Source organism: Cibotium barometz, chromosome 18, assembly GCF_041138505.1.
Source record: "Cibotium barometz isolate CiBa-2024 chromosome 18, ASM4113850v1, whole genome shotgun sequence".
Lineage (NCBI taxonomy): Eukaryota > Viridiplantae > Streptophyta > Polypodiopsida > Cyatheales > Cibotiaceae > Cibotium > Cibotium barometz.
The window spans coordinates 49,464,058-49,489,848 of NC_141063.1; the positions used below are offsets into that span (position 1 = coordinate 49,464,058).

The window sequence follows — 25,791 nt, forward strand, 5'->3', positions numbered from 1 at the left end:
TTCATCTCCTTCATGATTCAAGCTAGAGGGTAAGGGTTAACATTGCTCAGCGGACAATCGTAAAGATTTTATCTATGGTCCCCAAAGTCTTTCCGCATACTCATTACCGCCGCTAAAACCATTGGTACCTCCAAAGGAGGGCGGTAATAAGGCAAGGGCTACCTTGAGAAGTTACAGGCCCACCAAGATAATAACTCCTTATTCCACTTATATGAATCATCAAAGAGGTCCAAAATTGGGTTAAGCATGAGGAGCTAATGCTAAATGAGATATTCACATGTAAAGAGAGTGTTTTGAATAAGGGTTTGAAGATAAGAGAATGGCAATGACACAAAATGCTCAATTGAGGAGGCTTCATTCATTGATTTGAAAGGGAGAGGAGGGCTCCTTTTATAGGTGGAGAATCACCCTCTCTTCCATTGTTACAAATTACAACATAAAAATCTTCAACTCTTCAGTGACATAAGGGTAGATGTCACCACCATCAATTGTCCTCTTAGACTAAGTCTTCTATTGATTATTAAATTAAAGACTTTTTGACTTTGAAAGTGTGATGAGATAATAGCCAAGTCTAAGTGGCATGTAGGTGGAGATCCCACTTACACATGGCGGAATTCTCCTCTTCCATGTAGGCATTCTAGAAGAATCTTTCCCAATTATGCACCTACACACACTCCTCCACATGCCTTCCACACTCCCCAACTTGTAGCCTTATGGTGAATACTATATTAATAATACAATTAAAATCCATGTGAGCATGAAGGCCCACTTTTATTTTCCACATCACTAGCCTATCTACCATACCAAAGTATTTATCAAGCATACTTGTGGCATTTACAATGTGTGCACCCTAAATCAAGTAAAACCATTATATTTGAAGATAGAATGCTGCTGTTAGGGTATCCGCCAAGCTGCCGTATCACCACGCCGTTATTCCATTGTGGGCGCCACAATCTTCTTAGATAAGCTTCCACCTTATTACCATTGAGAAACCATCAAAATATGCACAAAATTGAAAATGAAAGATATCAATTTTTCATGTCACATCTTTTCCCCCCAGTAGATCCTCCATGCTTATCTTGGGGATCTGCTGGCCATGGTGCTCAAGCGTAAAATATCTTTAGCTGGTACTCATTGGCACGTCCGGGAACCTCTTGGCCACTTGCATCCTCTAGAAGATAGGTGTTGTTTTTGAACTTTTGCTTTATCCTGAAGGGGCCTTCCCAGTGTCAAAGAAGTTTCTTATCTAGGCGTTTCTCCACACGGCCATCATACCTCACTAAGTTTCCTTGCTTGAGTTCTGGCTTCTTCTTCTTCTTCGTGAGAGTGTCATGCCTTGCCTTGCACCATTGTTGTACAGCCTCCAAATTTTGAAGTGCCTGAAGTCACCTCTCATCCAAGGTCTCCAGTTGTACTAGGCATTGGGTATGTGTTTCTTCTTCATTATTCAAGCGTGCAAAAGATGTGCGAAGGCTTGTGATTTCCAATTCTATTGGCAAAATATCCTCCATTCCATAAACTAACTGAAAAGGTGTGAAACCAAGAGAAAGTTTGTGAGTTGTCCTATAGGCCCATAGGACCTCTGGCAAATGCACATCCCACTTTCTCTTCATAGTATCCACTAGCTTAGATAAAGATCCACAAAGTAGTCCATTAGTTTTTTCTACTAAACCATTACATTGGGGATAATAGGGAGTTGACATAGCATGCTTTATTTTTAATTTCTGCACCAAAGCCTCAATCAAGTCATTCCTGAAAGACCTCCCCCCATCCGTAAGGATTTCTAATGGACACCCAAATCGGGCACATTTGTATTCCCTGAGAAAGGATGCCATAGCCACTGCTTTATTATTGACCATGGCCTTTGCTTCTGCCCACCTTGTTGCATAATCTGTGGCCACCAATATGTAATACTTCCCATGTGAGGAATTCCCATGTGAGGAACGAGGAAGTGGGCCCACAAAATCTAATCCCCACCTTTCAAATGGACCATATGCTGGGATAGGGTTTAAGGGTCCGGGAACCAATTGCTTATGTCCATATGCCTAGCATTCTTTTCACAGCTTTTACACCACTCATAGACATCTTTGTTGAGTTGAGGCCAGTAATAACCTGTGTTGAGGTGGAGATTAGGACTCCTTCTCCTTTCATTTGTCGGATGACAAATTGCGAATCCCCTTTAACCTCTACCTCTTTAATTCCATCTTTTATGCAATCTTCTAATCCCCAAATTAATACATTGTACTTAGCCACATTATTTGATATAGCCTTTGGAAATTCCCTACCCTTGGACCATACCTCTTTTCCTTTTGGATCAATTAAAACTATCCCCCCAGTCTCACATTGCCTGGAAGGGCTAAAGGCTCCATCAAAATGCATAGTGAAAGCAGTCTCACGGTGGTGTCTCCAAATCTTTATATACTTCTTCCTTTGTTCCTGTTCCTTCTTCCTCTTCCTTCCTTGTAAGCAAATCTGCAAGAGAGGCCCTAGTGGTGTCTTCGTTGTAATAAAAGTGAAAGAGAATTCTTGAAGCTCACAAATCCACTTTGCAAACTTTCCTCCTACAGGATTGGGTGAGGTAACAAGTATGACCTGAACTTCTTTACTGTAAAAACAAGAGACAAACCACCGTTCTCCATTTCACCATACCTCTCCTCGACATCAGTGAGTTGTCGGCTTGCATAATACACTGGTTGCATACACCCTTGCTCTCCCTTTTGCAAAAGTATAGCACCCACTGAATGTGATGAGACACTTGGGTTTACATAAAAGTCCTCTCCCCACCTAGGAGGCTGCACAATTGGACTTTGACTCATGCATTCCTTGAGCAAACAACAAGATTGAATTTGATCGGCCCCCCATTGGAAAGAAACATTCTTCTTTGTCAACAGATTTATAGGATACATCTTCTCAGAGAACATGTCAACAAAGCGTTGGTAATACTTTGTTTTACCCAAAATCCTCCTTACCTCCCGTACACTGGGTAGGTGGTGGGAGGGCCACAATTGCCTGCACCTTCTCAGGATCCATCTCTATGCCTTCTTCTGAGATAACATGTCCCTAGAGAACCACCTTCCTTCGTGCCAAGCGGTATTTTCCAGGATTAAGACACCCTTTTGCATCATCAATACTTTGCAAGGCCAACCTCAACTTTTCCAAGTGATCCATGCGGCTTGAATAAATGCAAAAATTATCCAAAAAGACCCTTATAAACTTTCCCAAGTAAGGTGCAAATACCTGACTCATGAAGCATTGAAAAGTTGCTGGTGCATTGGTCAAGCCAAATGGCATCACCCTATAGGCATACACTCCCCAAGGGGTGATAAATGAGATTTTCCTTTGATCTTCTTCACAAATCCGGATTTGAAAGTATCTAGAGTATCCATCACACTGAATACAACTCATGACCTGCAACTTGATCCAAAATCTCATCTTGAAAGGGTAGAGGATAATAATCCCTCTTTGTGCATGCATTCAGAGGGCGAAAGTCCACACACACACGCCATTTTCCACCCTTTTTGAGAGTGACTACAACTGGGGAAATCCACTCTGAGTTCTCTACTGGAAAAATAAATCCAGCCTCAAGCAAATTAGTTACCTCATTCTTAAGCATCTCTGCGTGCACTACTCCCAAACGCCTTGGCCGCTGTACCACTGGCTTACTTTGGGGCTTGAGATCAATCTTGTGCTCTAGTAGGGTAACTTGGCGTACTTGTGAGTAGCTATTTGCAAAAAGGTTAGGAAATCCATCCAACATTTTTAAGTAATTCTCCCTTTCAGTACCTGCTATGGACTCATCAAGAAGAAGTTCATTCTGTTGGTGAAGACTAGTGAGGTCCACATCTCCTTTCTTGCACATGGTTGAAGAAGCTTCCCCTTCGAAGGCTCCATTGTCTTTAGCATCCCCTCGATCCCTTCCCAAGGAAAGACCAAATGCAACTCCCTCCACCTCCCCCTTCTGAGATGGAATCCTCGGAGCTACCACTTGTCTCCTCTTCATCGGATGACTCTGACTCTGAACTTTCGGAAGTTGTGAAGGTTTACCTCTTACCACTTTCTTGCGATGACTCTTGATGTTGTAGTGGACCTTCTTATTCTCACCTTGTAGAATAAGATAACCTATCTCCCACTTTTGAATTGCCTTCACTTGGCGAAGCAATGGCCTACCCAATATCAATGGGTAAGCCCTAGCATCAGGCTTTGTAGGAATGACCTAGAAAGTTGTAGGCACAGAAATACCACATACATCCACTCCCAAATTCCTGACAATTCCTAAGGTTTTCACCCTAGTATTATCAGCAAGTTTGATGCAATAGGGAGAGTTAGTAGAAGACAACTTTAAATCGGCTTCTTTCATTGTTTTTTCACTCATGACATTGATTGATGCACCTCCATCAATGTATGCATTAGAAATTGTTTGCCCCTCAATGATGACATCAATCACAAGAACATCATCTTCTACATCAATATCCACCTTTTGAGCCATAGGAATCCCATTATCCCTCTTCTTCTTTTTCTTAGATTCCCTTGTGCTAGCCAGCTTACCCCATTCCTTTCTGAGCTTTGGAGAGAGTGCCAAAAGCTGCCCAAATGTGATTTGTGCCGTTTTCTCCCTAAGATCTGTTAAGAGGTCATAACTAAGAGATCCTTGTCCAAGAGAAAAGTCAGATTGTCCAATTTTTCTCCTAGACGACTTCTTCTTCTTCTTAACCAAAACTTTGACCCTTGACAACTTTTGCAACTTCCCTCATAAGAGTTTGACATTCTGTTTGAATCCTCCAGCGATCAAAATCAGTCTCAATCAACTTGTGTAGGCTTATTTGGCCAGCTGCTAATGAAATGTGACACCAATATGCAAGAAACCTACTAAGATGTATACAAACCAAGTTTGCTCTGAAATCTGAAAATTCCACCAAAATCAAGCAAATAATCCGCATATAATCCTCTGGAATCCTCTGAACCTGTTTAGATGTAACCTGATCTACAAACCATAGAAATTGATCATTATGCACCCTGTAATGCAATCCTCTTTGACCAATTTGCAACTCCAAAATCTGCAACACATGAATATCTGAATTTTGACAATTTGCCATCATCTGTATTTTAGAATTTGTCATCCACATCTGACAACCCATTTTGCACAAATTCACCTCCAATGTGTCATCAACTTGAAAGCACACATCATTCAACAAAAATATATTTGAATTGACAACAACTTTTCCCACATCCATTTTAGAATGCACATCCATCAAACTTAAGCTTAAAATTTCATCAGCCCGCATTTCAAGCATCATATGCTGATCCCCCAAATGTGTCAAACCTGCTTTGTACTCTTTAACAACTTGGTCTTGACAATCCTCTTGCTCAATTTGATCCATAAGACTTGTATTTGATTCAGACCAAAAATCGATCCACTTGTTCAAATTCTTTGCAACAACTGAAACATCTCCTTGCTGAATATCAACCTGTGACATCAAAATATGTCCTTCAAAACATTCAGAGTCAAAATTCTGATTTCCTTGATCATCCGCAATATCACTTATGTTAGTCGAAAAATCCGCTTGAATCCGCCAACTATCAAAATTAGCATCTGGAAACTCCTCTGGTATTCCTGCAGCACCTGAAATGTGACCTTAACAATTATCTGCAACAACCATAACAATTATCTGCAACAACCATGCTTTGATGCACAAGAACGGATTTTGCTCTTATTCCGTCATATTCCTCTAAAATACACCTGCTTGCTGGAAATTCCTCTGAAATACACCTGCTTGCTGGAAATTCCTCCAACTGGTTTTTTGATTGCAAAATCTGTTTATAGGGTTCGAATATCAATTCTGCAATATCTTTTGGCTGCAAATCCTCTTGTGCGGATCTTTCTGGTGGAAATTCTTCTTGAAATGACATATTTGCCAAAAATTCCTCTCTTCAGCAAATCTGATTTCAGGGAGTTCCTCCTGATTTGATTCTTTATCTGTAATTCCACACACATCATCCATGAAACCTAGAAACAACTGAATCACATCCTCCTCTTCATTCATCTTGGTATCCGCCTCTTCAATTGTGCTTTGAATGACATGAACAAAATCATTGCTATGTATGATCTGCTTCTCCTCACAACATTCCTCAGATGCAAGTCCTTAGATGCAAGTGACATATGTAACCTAATGTAGAGCAATGAATCTTCCTCTTCCACTCCATGAGCATACTCTAGTGGTAGGTTAGGGGTATCTAGGGGCTCTTCTAGGCTCTCTTGGCCAACCTCCTTTTGCACCTCCTTCTCCTCCATCTTTGGTATCCCCACTTGATGGATTTCAATCTCCATGCCAATCCAAATGTCATCATCATCACTTGACTCCCCTTCAAACTCATCCACATATGCATCTCTCAACTTTTTTGTAACTTTTCCTATTGGAACATGACTTTCGCCTGTCTCCTTTGTCATCAGCTAACCATTCATATGCATTCTCTAAGTCATCCTCAAAATCTGCCAACCTTTCAAATGCAGTCTCCATTTCCTCCCAAGATGATGCTTTATGCACTTTATGGATGATTTTATGAAACTTTGTGCATAGATCAACCATACAGCATTTCCTACATGCATCTTTTTTTGTGCACTCATCAATTGCACATGGACAATCATCCACCTCATGCTTCCTACTCATGCAAACCTCACATTTCTTCTTCTTCTTCTTACCCCCCATGACACACTCACATAATTAAAATACAACAATCATATTCAGCCCTCAAGAAAGATGCACCACACCAATCCGAGACCCATTAAATTTGCTAAACGGAGAGCCATGGATGCTGTACCGGGATCCGCAAAGTTCATTTAATTGGCTGCTTAAAATTGATTGAAATATTTTAAATTGATAATATTATGATTTCTCCTTGAAAAAATTGCCATAAAAAGTTACCTTCTGGCTGCAAAGCGGATTCAGTCTGCAAATCAGAAAAACTGTCAAACTGTGTTGTCAAACTGCACTATTAAAATCTGCCATACTGCCAAAATCTGCCATGATCCTCCTTGCTATGAACCTTGCCGCCTTACTAGTAATCTTACAAAATAAGAATATGAAGGCTATTGTGAATTCTCCAAAATGTATTACCATCTAGCATCTGACTTCCAAGAACCATAACTGCCATTGTAACCGCCACCATAACTGCTGCTCGGCATCTTCTTGGCACTCATCCCCCTTACAGAAGAAAGCAAACTCGACCATGAACACCCTTCATAAGCACCATCATTCGAATTACACCCTTTCTTAAAAATAGATAAACTGATTCTTCTTCAATCTTCTGCATAGCTGATTATGTCTGAATCTGATTTTGCCTCTTGAATTTGATTTCGCCTCCTGAATCTGACTTCACCTCCTGAATCTGATTTCAAAACAGCACGTGAATCTGCAGCAACAGTGCCTGAATCTACAGCAGCAACAGCGCCACTTGCTTTACATGCTCCTATTGTAGGCTCCATCCTAATCAACCATTGTGGTTGAAACCACCGTAAATCGCTAGTGTATACTTTTCTTGCAGCCAAACAGTTTTTGCACAGGAAATTGTCACACAGGAACTGTCATTTTAGATGAATCCTACTCTTATCAGACTAAGAAAATCCTCACACACATAGAACTTCAGTTTCAAAACACACACATTCCTCTCAGATCACTACTACATACACTCAAGACACTGAATATGCAAAGTACAGGAAACAGGAATAAGACAGATAGACTGACAAACTGCATCTTGCATTCAGAAATCCGCCATAGCTACACAGAAAATCTGCCTAGTATCAAGAACGTCCATGACTGAAAAGCCTTCCTCCTTTTCAAGAGCCAAACGACTTTTTAACTTCTAAGATATGAAAAGTCCCCAAAATAGACTAAGGATTCATACATATCCTTAAGATAAATCCGCACAAGGTTATTAGCCCTTATACAATAACATCCAACCCAATCTGATGAATCACTAAAAGCATGCAGCTGTGACTCACCCCCCTTTGGATAAAACAATCCAAAATAATGAGTGCCCTGCAAATAGCAAAAAACCCACTTGACAGCTTGGCAAATGCTTTGTACATGGGCCATGCATAAATTTGCTCAACTGTGAGACTGTATACTGTATATCTGGCCTCGTGTTACATACATAAAGAAGGGATCCAACAGCCTGCTGATACAAACTAGCATCAAAAGAGTCTCCTGCATCTTGAAGACTAAGTCGAGTACCTGTATCCATAGGTGAAGCCATAGGTTTACAGTCTTCAAGATCAAAACTCTTCAATAGCTTATGTATATATTTAGACTGCAGCATAACAATGCCATCATTGTGCTGCATAAACTGAATCCCCAAACAATAATGCAAGGGTCCCAAATCTAACATCTCAAACAATGACTGCAAATCAGCCTTAAAGGCTGAAATCTGATCTATATTGGGTCCTGTGAGCAGCATGTCATCAACGTACAGAACGATGACCAAAAAAGTGTTCCCTTGTCACATCAAAACCAAGAGGCTACGATACATACACCTCCTTATGTAAATCGCCATTCAAGAATGTAGTCTTAATGTCCAACTGATGTACATTCCACCCATGATGTGCTGCCAAAGCAATGAGACACCTAATGGTAGTCATACGAGATGTGGGTGCAAAGGTCTCATCATAATCAATGCCCTTTTGCTGGGCATACCCCTTTATAACAAGTTTGGCCTTGTAGCGATCAATGCTACCATCTGCTTTGCGTTTTAACTTGTAAACCCACTTAGTACCAATGGCCTTCTTGACATGAGGTAGATCTGTCAAATACTAGGTGTTATTCTTGAGTATAGAGTTATACTCATCCTACATAACATGCATCCAATGATCATTACCATGTGCTTCCTCAAAGGAAATAGGTTCCTTCTCATTACATAAAGTAGAAATGAGAACATGATCCACATGAGAATAATCTGCATGATGAGAACCTGCACGAGTTCTGCTAGGTAAAGGAGCTGCCAACTTGCTATCCCTAAATGTCTACACAAGCCATTTTGGCATATGCCTAGATTCTTCTATGGCTGCTCTCTCCTCATCCATTACATCCTCAATAATTGCCTCATCAAAAGGCTGATTTGCAGGCTGATTTTGCACTCGCAAAACAAAGGCTGAATTTCAGCACTTGGTTGAGCATTCAATTGCTCTACATATGGCTACCCTCCATTAAAAAAAGGTAGGAGCGAATCAAACATGTCCTATGAGCATACATTCTGCTATTTTTTGCATGAAAGCATGAGCTGAACTGAGTTTTTGACAAAAACAACATCTCTACTTACCAAAATCTGCTTTGAGGCTGGATGGTAGAGTCTATATCTCTTACTTTCTGAACTATATCCCACAAATATGCATTTAATTGCCTTATCATCAAGCTTATTGCGTTGTTGCTCAGGCACAAGAGCGTAAGCAAGGCAACCAAAAACATGCAAATGAGCCACAGAAGGCTTCCTGCCATGCCAAGCTTCATAAGGAGTTTTAGACTGCAAGGCCTTGGCAGGGCATTTGTTCAACACATAGTTTGTGCACATAGTTGCCTCTAACCAAAAACCATGAGGTAAATCTTGGGCTTTCACCATACATCGTGCCATCTCCATGATGAGAGACCTGTTCTTCCTCTCAGCCACACGATTTTGCTAAGGTGTGTATGGCACTGTACATTGATGCCTTATGCCTTTTTCAACCAATATATGCATGGAATTCCTTGGACATATACTCCCCTCTCGATCTGAACGAAGGGTGCCAACTTTACATTCACATGCATTTTCAGCCATGGATACGAAGTGCTTAAAGCACATAAAAACCTCTTACTTCTGCTTTAATGGATACACCCAGCTATAATTGGAGTAATCATCAATAAAAGTGATGAAGTAGAGATATCCCCCAATAGATGGTGTCCTCATAGGACCACATACATCACTATGTATAAGCTGTAATTTCTTAACAGCTCTCACAGATCCATCCTTTGGAAATGATGCCCGATGCATTTTACTAAGAATACACCCCTCACATACATGTCTAGTAGGGGTCTCAAGAGTTGGCAACTTAGACACCATAGCATGCCTTTGAAGGCGTAATAAACTACCATAATTCAGATGGCCTAGGTCATGAAACAAGGTACCTGAGGCAATGATAGAATAACCATCATTTCTATCCTGAGCTGTACATCTATCATCCATAAATTTCACCGTCAAGCCTGGCAAGGCTAAGGCTGAAACTGACAGCAAGTTCTTCTTAATGCCTGGCACATATAAAACTTTCAAAAGAGTAAATGCGCCCCCATTTGCAAGCAATGAGCACAACTCTACCAACTCCTTTGAGTGAGGAACCATTTGCACATGTGACGGTTCCTGCACTTGGGACAGATTCCAGAGATGAGAGCAAACTATGTGCTTACTAGCACCATTGTTAAAGTACCAAGCATCCGATTCTGCCACTAACATGCATACATCATGAACAGAAGGGTCATGAACTGCAATGTAGAGTCCATGCCCAATCATCTTGAGCAAAACTTGTAGATTTTTTCTTCTCTGCACTTGGTGCAGATGCATCAAACACAACCATGCCCGATTCTTTCTTTTTCTCCTTCTCTAGCCTTTTCTTGCACTCATGTATGTAGTGCCCTGGTTTCCTGCAATATTGACACTTACCCTTCTTTTTAGGCTTATCACCTTCTTTCTCTGCATCCTTACCTGAGGATTCTGATTTTGGCTTATAGCCACCATGCAAAGAAGCTTTACCTTTGCCTTTCTGATTGGCAACAAAAGCTTTACCTTTGCCTTTCTGATTGGCAACAAAAGCTTGGTCACACCAACTTGCATATTAGATCTACTTTGCCTAGACTGCTCTTCTTGTAAGAGTACTGAAACAAGCTCGTCAAATGTAAGGGCATTTGGATTTCCCTTCATCATGAGTCTAAGAGTAGAGGCAAAACTCTGATAAAAATCCGATAATACATTAAGAACATTGGTACCAATGTACTATCAGGATATATCTCATCCATAGGCAAGATGCTCCTTAAAATCTTTGATCTTGGTCAAGAAGCTATCCATTGAGTCTCCCTCATTCATGTGCTCAGACTCCAACTGTTTGCGCAGATATGCAACACATGCTTTATTACACACTTGGTATAATGTAGCAAGTGCATCCTATGCCTATTTTGAAGTCTTACATGACCGAATATGAGGAATAATGCTTCGCTTCACAGAAAGTGCAAGCAATGCATGTGCCTATGCATCTCTTCCATCCCATCTCGTTTGAGCAACAATGGGAGGTACTGATGGTGCATGTGGAGGAGCCACATCTATATCAGATTCTACTTCAGATGTACCTGCAGCACCTAGTTGCACTGGTAGTTGTGAAATAGGATGAGTTTCACTACCACTGACCGCATTCAAGTTTGTCCTCAGTGGTGGACAACATGTTGAATACATCACTATTGCCAGTCATGACTTTCTACTAAACGCAAAATCTTTCAACACACTGCAAGTACTCAGTATTCACTGGATGCAACCTTGGATGGTTGCCAACTGATTGAATCACCTGCAAAGTGTATGAAAAATAACACAGAGTAGAGAATAGAGTGTTACTGGCAAAAGATGATGGTCGATGTTGTTGAAGACACTGTAGATGCTGCTGCACACCAAATCTTTGCCGCTACACAGCCCAAACACCCAAAATCAAGCATAACCAATCTAAAATGACGCCTCTCCAGAACGTCTGCAAAAACCTTCTTGCGGTGCACTTTGTATACAGCACACTACAGTATACACCTTCTTCTCCTAAGAGGGTATCTCAATCGGAGACAGAAAAATAGGGTCGTGAGAGGAGGGAGGCAGACTACTGGATCAAGTGTCAAGGAAGCTAGCTCTGATATTAATTATTGGAATTAGGATTAGGGTTTCAACAATGCAAACACACAAGATATAGAGAAGCTTGAGAGCATATAAACTCACTAGTATATAAGAACAAATGTGTGCTAGATACAAAAGATAAGTATACACCCCAAAATGAGTAGATAAGAGGGTGTACATACGCACGGGGGAAAAAACCTCCTAGTGAGGGAAAAAATGCCCCGGTGGTCCTAAGTGTGTTCACACACATCACTACCATATAATGCTACAGGGACCATTACTGAAGTAGCATTCACATCACATTGTCTAGGGGCCATTATTATAGGTGCTAGTGGGGCGGACTCATATCTTGTAAAAAATTGAAGGCCTAGATGCTATCTTGGCCTTCATTTGAAGCCCACTATTAAGGAAAATTTTCTTTTACGACCTTTTGCAAGCTTATTTTTAGTGGTAGCCTTCACTTGAAGGCTAAAATGCCTTTGATGCCCATTGTAGCCTTCAAGTTTTAGGCATGTTGCACAGTGAGGGGGTGGTGGAAGGGGATAATATAATGGCAATGATAATGTTGGGGGAAGAATATGTGATAAGTGATAGGAATAGGCAGTTGGAGAAGGCAAAAAGGGGTGTGGAGAGCGTGATAGACTGAGAATCATTTTGCCTGGGGGAGAAGGGCTACGTCATGGGTGTAGGTGAGCGATAAGGGATGAGATGGCATGATAAGCACATGAGGCGATAGGTGATAAGATATGGGGATAAGTGTGGCCAAGTAGGTGGGGGGCGATAAGCAGTGGCATGGTTAGGTGGGAGGGTCTGATCCATTGGTGTGGCTTGTAGCTAACCCGAGGGACCACACATCGGCAGGTTGTGCTAAGCCACACGTTAGCACGCCGTGCTAAATGCTGTGTATGGATGGGTAGCAAATATGTGAAATGGGCGACCACATGTGTGAAATGGGTGACCGCATGTGTGAAACAAGAGGCTTTAACCCATGCTAGGTATCATCAACCCATGCTAAGGCATGCAAAAAGTAAGTATTAAAGCTACTATGAGTAAACAGGAGGGGGAGTGATAGAAACTTGACCTCTCCTTAGCAGGATTGCCAAAAAGTTTAGTTAACATGTAGCTACACTACATGCCCACAAACAAGATGCATAAATGAGAGTGAATTCTATTTTCCTTCAATGGTGAAAAATCCCCCTTTTATACAAAAAGCCCATAGATATTACAATCCCTTCATGTGGGATAAATCACATACATATTACGATCCCTTCATGTGGGATAACTCATACACATCTCATGAATTCACATGTACATACCATAGGCAACCTACCCCTCTACACTATGAAGCAAATGGTTTATCTAAACCACACACTAGAATGCCTTGACTTGGAAATAAAAGAATAGAAAAGAGAAGCAATAGATACCATAGGTGTTTCATTCTCTCATGTAGGTAATAACAATAACTTGTTAATGCTTTCTTATTCTACTTTCTTATGTTGTGGTGGTTTGAGTATCCTTGGTAAAGGACCAAACAAGTTGCACATACCCCCTTGTCTTGCCACTATGCCATTACGTAGTGTTTTGTAAAAAGTGTGTCTTGCCATTATGTAGTGTCTTGCCACTATGCCATTATGTAGTGTTTTTTTAAGAGATCATAAAGTGTGTCTTGCCATTATGTACTGAAATAATACAAAAAGGGTGTTTCCATTATATACTTTTTTTCTTTTAAAGAGAAGAGATGATAATACACAAACAAAAAAATACGAGTTAAAACATATCTACACCAAATTCCAAAAGATTTCAAAAACAAAATTGCAAGAACAAATCTGCACCCTTGGATTGCTTGATGATTACCTTTTTATTGTAAACAACAACTACACTTACAACAGAAGCACTCAATTCTGATTAGAAGAACTGAATGCTAATTAAAACATATCCAAACTTGCAAAAATGATAAATTAAACCTCTACCCTTGGATCCACTAAAACCGTGTTGGTGCCAAAACGGAGAGCAGACCAAAGACACACAAGCACAAGAAAGATGAGGAAAGCGTTCGACAAGCACAACAACAGAAAGAGCAGGCAGAGGCTAGGTGGTGGCGGAGGCGGTCTCAGCCTCGATGCCTTCGTCAACGCCAAAAGCAAGCCTCGTGTGAACCCTTCCGACATCCGTGAGTGCCCGCTCTACATCATCACCATAGCTTAGATAGATTTTTCCCCGGAATTTTGCATGACCAAGAAAACGTTAGCACATATAGCTCAGGGATATGCTTTTACGACCTCTTGGCTATGCATGCCGTTAGAGAAAGGACCCAAAACTCTTGGCCAAACTTTCACATACTTCTAGACATCCGAAGTAATGTTGACATACATCTGATTCATGAAAAAAGACCCAAAGTAACTAAAGTTTCAATGGTCATGGCTTCCAATGCATATTATTACATGCTTAGGTACATGATATGTATTAGACTGTAGGGATGAGAAAGGGGGTGCAACCCATGTCTGATCCAAACAATTCAATACAGCACATCAACATGTACAATCAAGAATTCAGCCTACAATCGGCGATTCAGCTCGTACCACCTGTACAAACAATAAATCAGCTGTTATGGAGCACAAACAGGGCGTACAACAACAGTTCAGACTGTACGGATGGTGCACGAGCATTGGTGCATGCGTGTATGAAAATATATGAACAGAAATGAAATCTTCTGTGATGCGTTCGACCACATAAACTGCCTAAAGCTTATTCTTCGTCTGCGGACAATTGGCCTTCATGTGTCCTGGCAAGAGAAACATCTGCCCTCCTGAATGTTCCGGATGTTCTGCTAGTTCTTCTTGACTTTCTTCAGATGGTTTCACCTGAAATATGGGTTTGTTTTTGGTTATGTGAAGCCTTCTCAACCTTAAACTTTCGTTTACGGTGGGAGCCTGTTGAGAAGTACCTGTGATATGAGGTTTCTTGGAGACATTCTTGTGAGTTTGACCAGTCATCGTTTCCTCATATATCTTAGCATACCAGATGACATTCTCCAGTGTTTTGCTATGAATGTTCCTTATGCTCTCGAGACAACCCACGGATTATCCGATAAAGTGAAAAACATCATGCATAGTCCAATCACCCAGAAATTGGAGCTTCATGAAGACTTTGTTAATTTATGGATTGACACTCTTGGAAGATAGCTTTGGGCATAACTTGCCCACTTACTGCAATCTATGCTTTTAAATCCAATCGCCTTCAAAAAACTTCAAGTCTCTCTGGACTTTGTTGGCCTACCTTGTGTAGGCCTTTTCGTTTTGGCCAAGCAATCCTTGATAGACTCCAATGTGCTTTGGCCAAGCGATCCTATTACATGCGTGCGGAAGCTACTCTCGATTAACGCTGAGCACACATGATAGATTAACATTAATCTACCTTGCCAGACACAATAGAGAAGTAGAGAGAATATGTACAAGGATGTTCACAGATCTACACTTAGATATGAGTCGTGCAAACCTAGCTACATGCATACCAAAAGGTTCATGGCTGTCCTCCACTTGTGAATGCTTTAACGCACAAAAGAACTACATGTCTTTTCGATCCATAGCTTCTCTAATGATCCAAATGCCTTGATTGTTGCTGCTCTTCGCATGAATCAACCACTGAGTAATTATCAAGCATGGAAATCAAGCATTGGATACACAAATCAAGCATTGGTAACCATTAGGTATGGAAAATTTCCATTGGGCACATGAACCAACCATTGAATATGGATATCATCCATTGGCACATGAATCAATACTTGGGCATGGAAATCAGCCATTGGGCACAAGAATCAACCATTGGATATGGAAATTAGCCATTGGGTAACCATTCGGCATATAAATCAAGCACATGGAACAACCACCAAGTGGTTTTCCATGGACACTAGCAAAGCTTGTACAAATACTCCCTTCTGGTAATAAAATTACAGGCATCTTTGTGTTAGAATACACAGCGGAGATGATGACCAAATCTGGGAATACAAGAGCAAACACAGTGCAGAAAAACAGCACAAGAGAAGGAGAGAGATAGAGGCGTGTAACTCTGCTCTATATACACAAGAAGATCCGCAAATACAAGATACTACGAGACACTAAATGGCAAGGGGTGTGGGGCCATTTTATATGGCCCCCAAGCAGCAGTCGGCCTACTCCAAAGGCATCCGACAGGCCTCTCTCTCTACGGCTAGCATCTATACCAATCGGCCAGAACTGTGCACTGTCGGCCAACACCAGAAAGGTGTCCACACACAATGGGGTACAATCGGCCAAGATAAAGGTCCTCCTGCCACTAGAAGACTGCCACCCAAGCCACATAATAATGGGAAAGTATGGGGGAAAAATATGAGGAGTGAGAAAAGGGCAGGCACACCCACAATAGAGGCCCTGGTGTCTAGGTAAAGATAGGAGATGACTTCTAACACCCCCTCTCAGCTCTTGGCTGTGAAACCAACCACAGGGAGCTGCAGTGCCACGTGAACAAAGCGTGAGATAGCGACTTTGTGAAGAGGTCCACCAAGTAGAATAAGTGTAGAATAGAAAAACTTAAGAGTATTTTTTGAGTGTCGTTCCCTCCCCCGTCCTCATTCCCTACTTATGGGCTGTCCCCCATCCCCGTCCCCCGTTACCATCCTCTGTCCCTTGTGACTGGCTTTTACCGTCTACTAGGAAAGAACGGAGGTTCGGCACAGGTATTGGATCGTGTCAATGCCCATGTGCGTTCTTTCATCTTCCTTAATTGCACACCACAGGTGATTAATCATATCAAACATATGACGCTGGCCAGAGAGATTTGGTAGCATTTGGCTTCTCTGTATAACAGGGTATCACCCATGAAGCGGATTTCCTTGGAAGTGCAGATGTTGGTGATGAATCCTGCAAAGTCTTCGACGATGCGAGAGCACATTAACAAGCTACAACCTCTTCAGAAGGAGGTTCTTCAGGCTGGGAAGGAGATATCTTCAGAGGACATGGCCATCACTTTGCTATCTCATCTGACCTCTCGGTATTCAGCTTTCTACTCCTCTTTGATCACCAATGGGAGGCTCAGCACCATCACATGGGAGGAGCTTGTGCTTATGGTCTTGGACCAAGAAGAGTGTTTTACGAACCCTTCACATGGCGGAGGTTCCGAGGCCTTGACTGGCCAGCAATCAAAAGGCCGTAACAACAACAATAAGGGCAAAGGGAAGTCTTCATCGGAGAAGCCTTCTGAGAAGAAGCTCGATTCAGAGCGCTTTGAAAGCCGAGTGGACTTGTAACAATTGTGGCAAGAAAGGCCACTATTGGAGGAAATGTCCTAAGCGGAGTACCGAGAAGAGTACTGATTTCTCAGCTACAGCTTTTGTGGACTTGGAGATTATAGACACAGATGCTTCATCTTCTTCGTGCAGGGAGACAGTTGGTTTCACTGCCAGGGATACTCGGGAGTGGATTCTCGATAGTGGTGCTTCCAGGCACACGACTCCTTCTCGAGAGTTATTACAAGATCCTAAATGGCAGTCAGGTCGCATTTTCATTGGTGACAATTCCACTATCCCGATTCACAGTGGGGAGAAGCATCCCTCTCATGTTCTTTACGTCCCAGCACTTGGTTTTCATCTTTTGTTAGTGCATGAGGTTTGCAAGACTGGCATCCGGGTGGAGTTTGATGAGCATTTTGTTGCTCTACGGGACAAAGCAACAAGCCAGCTTGTATGGGAAGGCGAAGTGGAGAATGGGATCTACAAACTCTTAGCACTCTCTTCTCTACTAGGCACTCAGACTGGTGACTTGTGGCATGTCTGTTTTGGCCACTTGAATGTGGATGCACTGCGGCGGGCTTTCCGGGACTAGATGGTGCATGGCTTGCCAGTTTCCGAAGCAGGCTACTAGGCGGACTTCGAAACCTTTGGAGTTGGTACACACTGACTTGTGTGGACCTATACAGACCCCATCCTGGGGAGGTTCTTTGTACTTTATGCTGCTGCTTGATGATTGTAGCAGATTTACATGGGCTTATTTTCTTTCCCAGAAGGACCAAGCGTTTGCTTGGTTCAAGGAGTGGCATGTTATGGTGGAGAAGGAGTCTGGATTGCAGGTGACGACTCTTCAGGCTGACAAAGGAGGGGGAGTTCTCTTCTAATGCTTTTTGTGCGGTTTTGTGCAGAACATGGCATCAAGCGGAAGCTGGCCAATACAGGTTCGCCTTGAGAGAATGGAGTAGCTGATTGTAAGAACCGGACTGTGGGGTGGAGATGGTGAGGACGATGCTGGAGCATCGTGATCTTCCTCGTCCACTTTGGGGAGAGGTCATGGCTACGGTTGTCCATATCCTCAACCGATCTCCAACGACTTCAGTACCAAAGATGACTCCATTTGAGGCTTATTTTGGCAGGAAACCAAATGTCTCCCATTTTCGTGTGTTTGGGAGTGATGCCTATGTTCACATTCCAAAGAAGTAGAGGGGGAAGCTTGACTCAAAGTCCCAAAAGCTTGTATTTGTGGGATATAACTCTCTTTCCAAAGGCTACATGTTATATAACCCAGAGCGGAACAAGGTTGTTGTTAGCAGAGATGTTGTCTTTGATGAGCATGTTCCACTGTTGATGAGCTACCACTTCTTGAAGTACCAGATGAGTATGAGGATGATTCCCAGTCTATTGTTCCAGCTAGACAACCTTAGTCCGTTACCTCAGTCCGTTGTAGAGATTGAGCCCGAGGTTGGAGATGAGCCCCAGCAGCAGGCAGGAAGCTCCGCGTTCTGTTTGAGTACCAAAGTGGTTGTTAGACACCATTTGGGAGTCGGGTGTTACGGAGCTTCCCTCCGAGTGGACCAGAGAGGATGGGCCTCAAAGATCGCACAGAGTTCGTGAAAAAAGTCATTCGGAGGAGCTATTACAAGTAAACTACGCTTTGATGTCTCGTATCAAATGGGACAAAGAGCCCACTTCCGTTAAGGAAGCTCTTTCTCAGGAGACTTGGAGGAAAGCCATGCAAGTGGAACTAGATGCCATAGAGAAGAATAAAACTTGGGAGTTAGTTCCGAGGCCGTCAGAACAGTCAGTCATTGGTGTCAAGTGACCAAGTATACGCCTGATGGGTCAGTGGACAAGCACAAGGCCAAACTTGTGGCTGAGGGCTATGCTCAGCGGCCTGGCATCGACTATGAGGATACCTTTGCACTGACAGCGAGGATGACCATGATTCAGACAGTTCTTGCCCTTGCCTCTTCTTAGCTGTGGCCCATATATCAGTTGGATGTAAAATTTGCGTTCCTTATGTTGGAGGTGCCAATTCTCGTAGCTACTCTCGGGTTATCACATGACTAGAAGTTGTAGTGGATTATCCCATATGCAAGAGCATGGAAAGTCGAAGAGCCATATATAGGGTGTGGTGGCACCTTGTCATAGATATCTCCTCCGGCCGGGTTTTTGGGGGGGAGCAATGGCTAGGAGATGGGAGCCCAGCCACCGACGTTGCTCACTGCCCTAGGGTGGTGTGCGTGCTGCTGCTGCTGTGTGACTTTGTCATGGTATCAGAGCTCGGCCTGTGTGGTCCTGGGCGGTCCTAACCTCTGTTTGATCGAGATGCTCGAATTGAAGGAGGGTGTTGGAGGTGGCAATTCTTGTAGCTACTCTCGGGTTATCGCATGACTAGAAGTTGTAGTGGATTATCCCATATGCAAGAGCATGGGAAGCCGAAGAGCCATATATAGGGTGTGGTGGCACCATGTCATAGATCTCTCCTCCGATTGGGTTTTTGGGGGGGAGCAACGACTAGGAGATGGGAGCCCAACCACCGACGTTGCTCAGTGTCCTAGGGTGGTGTGTGTGCTGCTGCTGCGTGACTTTGACACCTTAATGGTGACTTGCAGGAGGAGGTGTATGTTGAGCAGCCTCCAGGCTTTGAGGTTCCGGATCAAAGGGGATGGTTTACATGTTGCGAAAGGCCTTGTACGGTCTTAAGCAAGCTCCCAGGGCTTGGAATCAGAAGATTGATTCCTTCTTTCTACGAACAGGTTTTCAGAGATCAGTTGCAAATCCTAACTTGTATCTCTTTCGAGAAAGCGGTTTGGTCACGTTGATTATCCTTTATGTGGATGATCTCATTCTCATTGGCGGTCATGTGGAGCACATAGCAGTGACGAAGGTTGCCTTGTCAAAGGAGTTTGAGATGACCGACTTAGGCTTACTTCATTTCTTCTTGGGATTGGAGACTTGGCAGACCCAAAGGGGGTTCTTTGTTTCTTAGCAGCGGTATGTTCATGAGTTGCTGGAGACCTTTAGGATGGAGAACTGCAAGTCTATTACTTCACCATGGACCCGAACACCAAACTTACAGTGAATGATCCTTGTGAGCAGGTTGATGCCTCTCTGTATCGGAAGCTTGTTGGTTCATTGATTTGGTTGCTCAACACCAGATTAGACTTGAGCTTTCTCGTGGGGCTCTTGAGCTCATTCATGCAGACGCCTTTGAAGACTCATTGGGACGTAGGATTGCAGATCTTGCGGTATCTGCAGGGTACGAAGGATCTTCGACTCTTCTATGACACTAGAGGGGGAACGATGGAACAAGACAGACTTCAAGGTTGGAGTGACTCAGATTGGGGAAGAGATCTACATCAAGCTACGGTTTTACCCTTGGTTCAGGAGCTGTTTCATGGAGCGGCAAGAGGTAGCCAACCATTGCCTTGTCTTCTACAGAGGCAAAGTACTGGGCTGCTTACGGTACTGCTTGCGAGGTTGTGTGGCTGCGGAGGTTGCTTGGCGAGATTGAGTTTCCACAGAAGGAACCCACGGTCATCCAATGCGATAACCAGAGCTGTATAGCTACTGCTCGGAACCCAGTCTTCCATGCCTGGACCAAGCACATAGAGATACAATATCACTTTGTTCGTAAGAAGATTTTGATTGGTAACATCTTGCTTGTTTATTGTTTGACGAAGGACAATGCAGCGGACCTCTTCACGAAGTATCTAACTCAGGCTATGCTCCGGCAACACTCCAACTCATTGGGGTTGGTTCCACATCTAGGAGCTCAGAGGACACAGTATTGGGTCCCAATTACCCTCTGTAGGGCCCCCACCACGGATGGTGTATTTGCTTTATTAGAATGATGAGAAATCTGAAAGAAAATACAGCAATCTTGGACCTTTTCTTGGCTGGAAAATCCCTGCCCTTGACCTTCAGTTCTCCACCCCTTTGCTTAGCAATTCCCTTGGCTTGTCTAGCCCTTGATTTGCTTGAGCTCTTGCTGAATAATGAGATAAATGAATGGGATTGTGGCCTCCACTATTTATACTACTTCCCAACAGCAGTCGGCCAGTAGATAAACAGGCAGCCAGCACAAATGTCCCACGACTGGTGAAAATTCAGCAAATAAATGCTGAAAATATTCACATAAAATACTGCTTTTTTTTCCTTGAAAGGCTGGACATGATGCGCCTGCTTCTGATTGGCTGGACACAGCTTTTGCAAACCTCAAGAGGGCTGGGCAGCCTGTATGGGCTGCCCCATACCTGCCCTAAAGCCATGCAAAGGCTGTTTTCTCCTGAATTTTGCCTTTAGCTTGCCCCTAGGCTGTCCTACAGCCCCTCCATGGCTGGTGGGTTCAGCCTGGGCCTTCCTGGCCCTCATGGGGTTGGTTCCACACCATTCCCACGCCCACACTAAGATCCGGGGTAGCCCTATGGGGTGGCCCCTTGTCCTAAACACTAACTACTCAGTGATCTGGCATCCAGTACCATACCAGATACACAGAATCACTGACATCATTCTTGAGGGAGACTTACAGCGCGGACTGGCACTGTTTCATGTGTAGGACAGTGCACACCTGACCTTGGACTCATGTGCAGGACAATGCACACCTGACCTCGGACGACTGAGATGGATCCCTGGCGGACTGGGCTCACATGGGACCAGTTCACCATCCTAGGTCTTGCACCTTCTGTACAGAAATGTCTACGTGGCATCCAAGTGCGGGATGCACGTGACATCCCCTTCTGCTTAACTTGACGGAAGCTGCATAGCCTCCAAATAATCCGTCAATAATGCCGGATAGTCTTCGAAAAACTCTTTGTCAAGCCATACCGCTTCATGGGTTCCTCGGTCCTGAAACTTCGTGAGGAACTGTCGTAGTCTTCGGCCTGAGCCATGCTTGAAACGGTGCAGAAGGATCTGTTCTGGAACCATAACTTTTGCTTCATCCACAATGTCTGGTTCAGCTTCGTCTTTGACCTCTGAAGGGGGTGGACCTGTATATGGCTTTAACCAACTGACATGAAATACATCGTGCATAGTCCAACTCGGAGGTAGCTTTAACTGCATAGACAGCTCATTAATCTTTTTGCGGATGGGAAAAGGTCCGAAGCTCATGAAAGACAACTTTGGGCATCGCTTATCCACCTCATTCAATCTTTGCTTCATTATCCGAAGATAAACCCAATCCCCTTCCGAAAACTTCATATCCCTTCGGTCTTTATTGGCCTATCGAGTGTAGGCCTCTTGCGCTTTAGCCAATTTGTCTTTTACTGACTCTAAGATCTCCTGGTAAGACTTCGTCACTCTGTTCGCCTCCGGTACTGAAGACGAAGTCCTGGTTAACAATGACTGGAAAGGTCTTCCAAACGCTGCCTCATATGGAGTCCTGCCAATAGCTGAAGAAAAAGAGTCATTCAAAATAGCTTGAACTAAAGGCAAATACGATTCCCACTTACCTTGCTAATCGTGGACATAACACTTCAGCACATCAAAGGCCAACTGGTTGTATATCTCTGTGTGGCCATCTATCTGTGGGTGGAATGCACTGGAAAAATTCAGCTTAGTACCAAAATTATCAAACAATGCCCTCCAAAAATGACTGGTAAACTTGGCATCTCGGTCTGACACTATGGTCCTAGGAATCCCGCCAATTGGGTACCAATGCCGAATGAACAACTGGGCAACATCCTCGGCGGTCACATTGGCCCTGCAAGGAATAAGCATAACCAATTTGCTAAACCTATCAAGCGTATTACGCTTACTCGGACTTGGAGGCAGATTCGTGACAAAGTCCATGGAAATGTCTTGGAAAGGACCCTCAAGAATTGGCAAGGGCTGTAACAACCGTATCTTCTTTCCATGAGGAGCTTTCACCTTTTGACAAATGTCACAGCGTTGTACATATGTAAACACATCACGCCTCATCTTTGGCCAATAGTATTGCCGTTCTAATTTCTCCATAGTCGAATTCATGCTGCGTGTGACCACCTGTAATGGCGTCATGGGCATCATGGAGAAGAGCTACCTGGAATGACTTCATGACACATAGTCGGCCTTTGTAGAAAAGCCAACCATCGCGTATCAGAAAATGGCATGGTCCTGTTGCATCCAATGCCTGTTCCCACTGTGTACCGAATTCCTCAGAATCCGCGTACGTGTGCTTCATGTCCTCTAGTCCTGTACCAACAAGGTCAAGTCTAGTGGTTTGAATCGTAGACACTTGTCCCTTCCTGCTCAAAGCGTCGGCCACTGGATTGGCCTTTCCTGGAAGGTACTCAATCATACCACCGAAGTGCTGGAATATTTGACTCTAGCGGTGTTGTCGATCACTCCACTGTGCACTTGGCATCGTCTGAATCCAGCGTAATGCCTGATGGTCAGTGCGAACCTCAAAGTCACGTCCATACAGGAAATGTTTCCAATGTTTCAAGGCCTGTATAACTGCTAGGAGTTCACGATCATAGACTGAGTAGTTCTTCTCAGTGGGCAGTAACTTACGAGACATGTAAGCTACTGGATGACCATTCTGTTGCAATACACCTCCAATTGCGATGTTACTCGCATCGGTGATCACTTGAAATGGTTTGTTCCAGGAGGCAAGTGCTAAACAAGGTGCTTCTGATAAAGCCACCTTGAGGTTTTGGAATGCCTCCAACGCTCATGGAGTCATTCGAATCTTTTGCCTTCTTGTTTTCACTCCCTTTAGCAGATCGGTGAGATCTGTCGAGAGGTCAAAAAACTTGTCAATGTGGGTGGAATATGCCTGGCATATACCCACAAATGATCTGATGTCATAGGCTGTCTGAGGTACTTCCCCGGCCACTTTAGCTGGATCAAGTCTCATGCCTTCAGCACCAATTATATATCCCAAGTAATGCACCTGGAACAGATAAAATTCTAACTTCTTTTCATTGACGTAGAGCTCGTTGCTTTCCAGCAACTTAAGGACTTTCTCCACATCAATGTCATGCTGCTCAACCGTAGCTGAAAATATGAGTATGTCGTCCAGAAATATGAACACACACTTTCCAATCAAATTTCGGAAAACACGCATCATCATGCGGTTAAATGTAGCTGGGACGTTCGTCAAGCCAAATGGCATGACCACAAATTCATAGTGGGTCCGTTCTGTACGGAAGGCTGTCTTGGGGATGTCCCCCTCCACAATCCGCACCTGGTGGTACCCACTCTTTAAATCCAGTTTCGAGAACACCTTTGCTCCATTCAGTCTCTCGAGAATATAGTCAATTCGAGGCATCGAGAATCTGCTCTTGATAGTCAGCTTGTTGAGTGCACGATAATCGACACACAAACGGGAAGACCCATCTTTCTTCTTGACAAACAAGATCGGTGCTGCAAACGGCGACACACTGGGACGGATAAAGCCAGCTTGCAACAATTCTTGGAGTTGGCGGTCCAACTCCGATTCCATTGCCTTGGAAAGGCGATACGGAAACTTGCTCGGGGGTTTCGAGCCTGGGAGGAGGTCAATCCTGTGATCCTCCGGTCTGGACGGGGGGAGCTGGGTAGGGAGGCTGTCCCGAAGAAAAATCTTCTGGAACTTTTCATGGAGAACCGAGTACTTCTCGGAAGCACTGGCCACCGTCTAGGCTGTCTGGATGTAAATCATCGCACACTGTGCGCCTTTCCTGACTGCTCGCTTAGCCTGCAAGTGGCTTATGAGCGGAAAGTTCGGAATTCTTGGCTCACACTTAATGGTCACCGGAGCGTTTGACACATTCCGATTGATCTGGAACGTGTGCTTGTCCCACTTGACATCAGGAAGAAACTTGTGAAACCACTGAATACCCAAAATTATGTCTGCCATAAAGTCACGCACAAACTCTATGCCCTGAATCACTAACTTAGCACCTAGAGCTTCATACTTGACGCTCATACCTGTGCTAAAACTCTCAACCTGTTTGTCCACCGAAGTCAGCTCAAAACGGGCACGCCTAGCGGCTTGTTCCGTGTGTCACCAATTGGCTGACCATTTGGTCCATCTGTAGTTTTGTGTTGTTGGGGTAAAGGCGTTATGCCCACCCTTATAGTGTGTACAAGCCCATAAGTTATAGTACATAGAACACTTAGTACTTTTAATGTACTAAGTGCACTATGTGTACTAGTGCAATATACATGTGTGATAGGGGAGTCACACACTCATGCCTCATGAGTTGACTTATCCCCACAACTCTCTCTCTCTCCCTTGTGCTTCTCTGTGTATGTCTCTCACATTAACCTAACCCTAATTTACTTTCTCCCATCAACTGGTATCAGAGCCAGTCTGCAGCTCTCTGCATGTGCAGTATACTTCCAACATGATGGTGGAGCTAGGCGCCTACAACTGTCTTTGTTGCACGTAAGAAAGTGTAGCTCTGTCGACCTGATTCAGCTGCAGCCTGCGTAAATTGCAGAGAGAGACAGAGCTACGTGTAGCATTACACAAGGCGCATACCTGGTATAGGCCAGACTGGTGCTAAGCGAAGACGTCAACAAACAAGCGTGTAGCGCCGGGCGTAGATGCGCTAGGCGAAGGCTACTAAGGCGAAGTCGGTGGCGGGCGTCCATCGAATACAAGCGCATAGCAAGTGGAGGAGGCGAAGGCAGGCAGGACATGCAGGCGAAGGCAGCATAGCGAGCGTCAAGCGAGG

The 25,791-nt window shown here is 43.7% G+C and overlaps 1 protein-coding gene across 1 annotated transcript in view; it reads left to right on the plus strand.

Annotated features, from left to right (window-relative positions):
* The first annotated feature begins 13,817 nt into the window (after window positions 1-13,817).
* Window positions 13,818-25,791, plus strand: part of LOC147629439 (rRNA-processing protein) — a 28,452-nt gene continuing 16,478 nt past the window's right edge. The window contains exon 1 of the mRNA XM_086812717.1: window positions 13,818-14,050. Coding sequence (XP_086668843.1) covers window positions 13,921-14,050 — 130 coding nt within the window. The 5' untranslated portion in view covers window positions 13,818-13,920. The remainder of the gene's footprint in view (window positions 14,051-25,791) is intronic.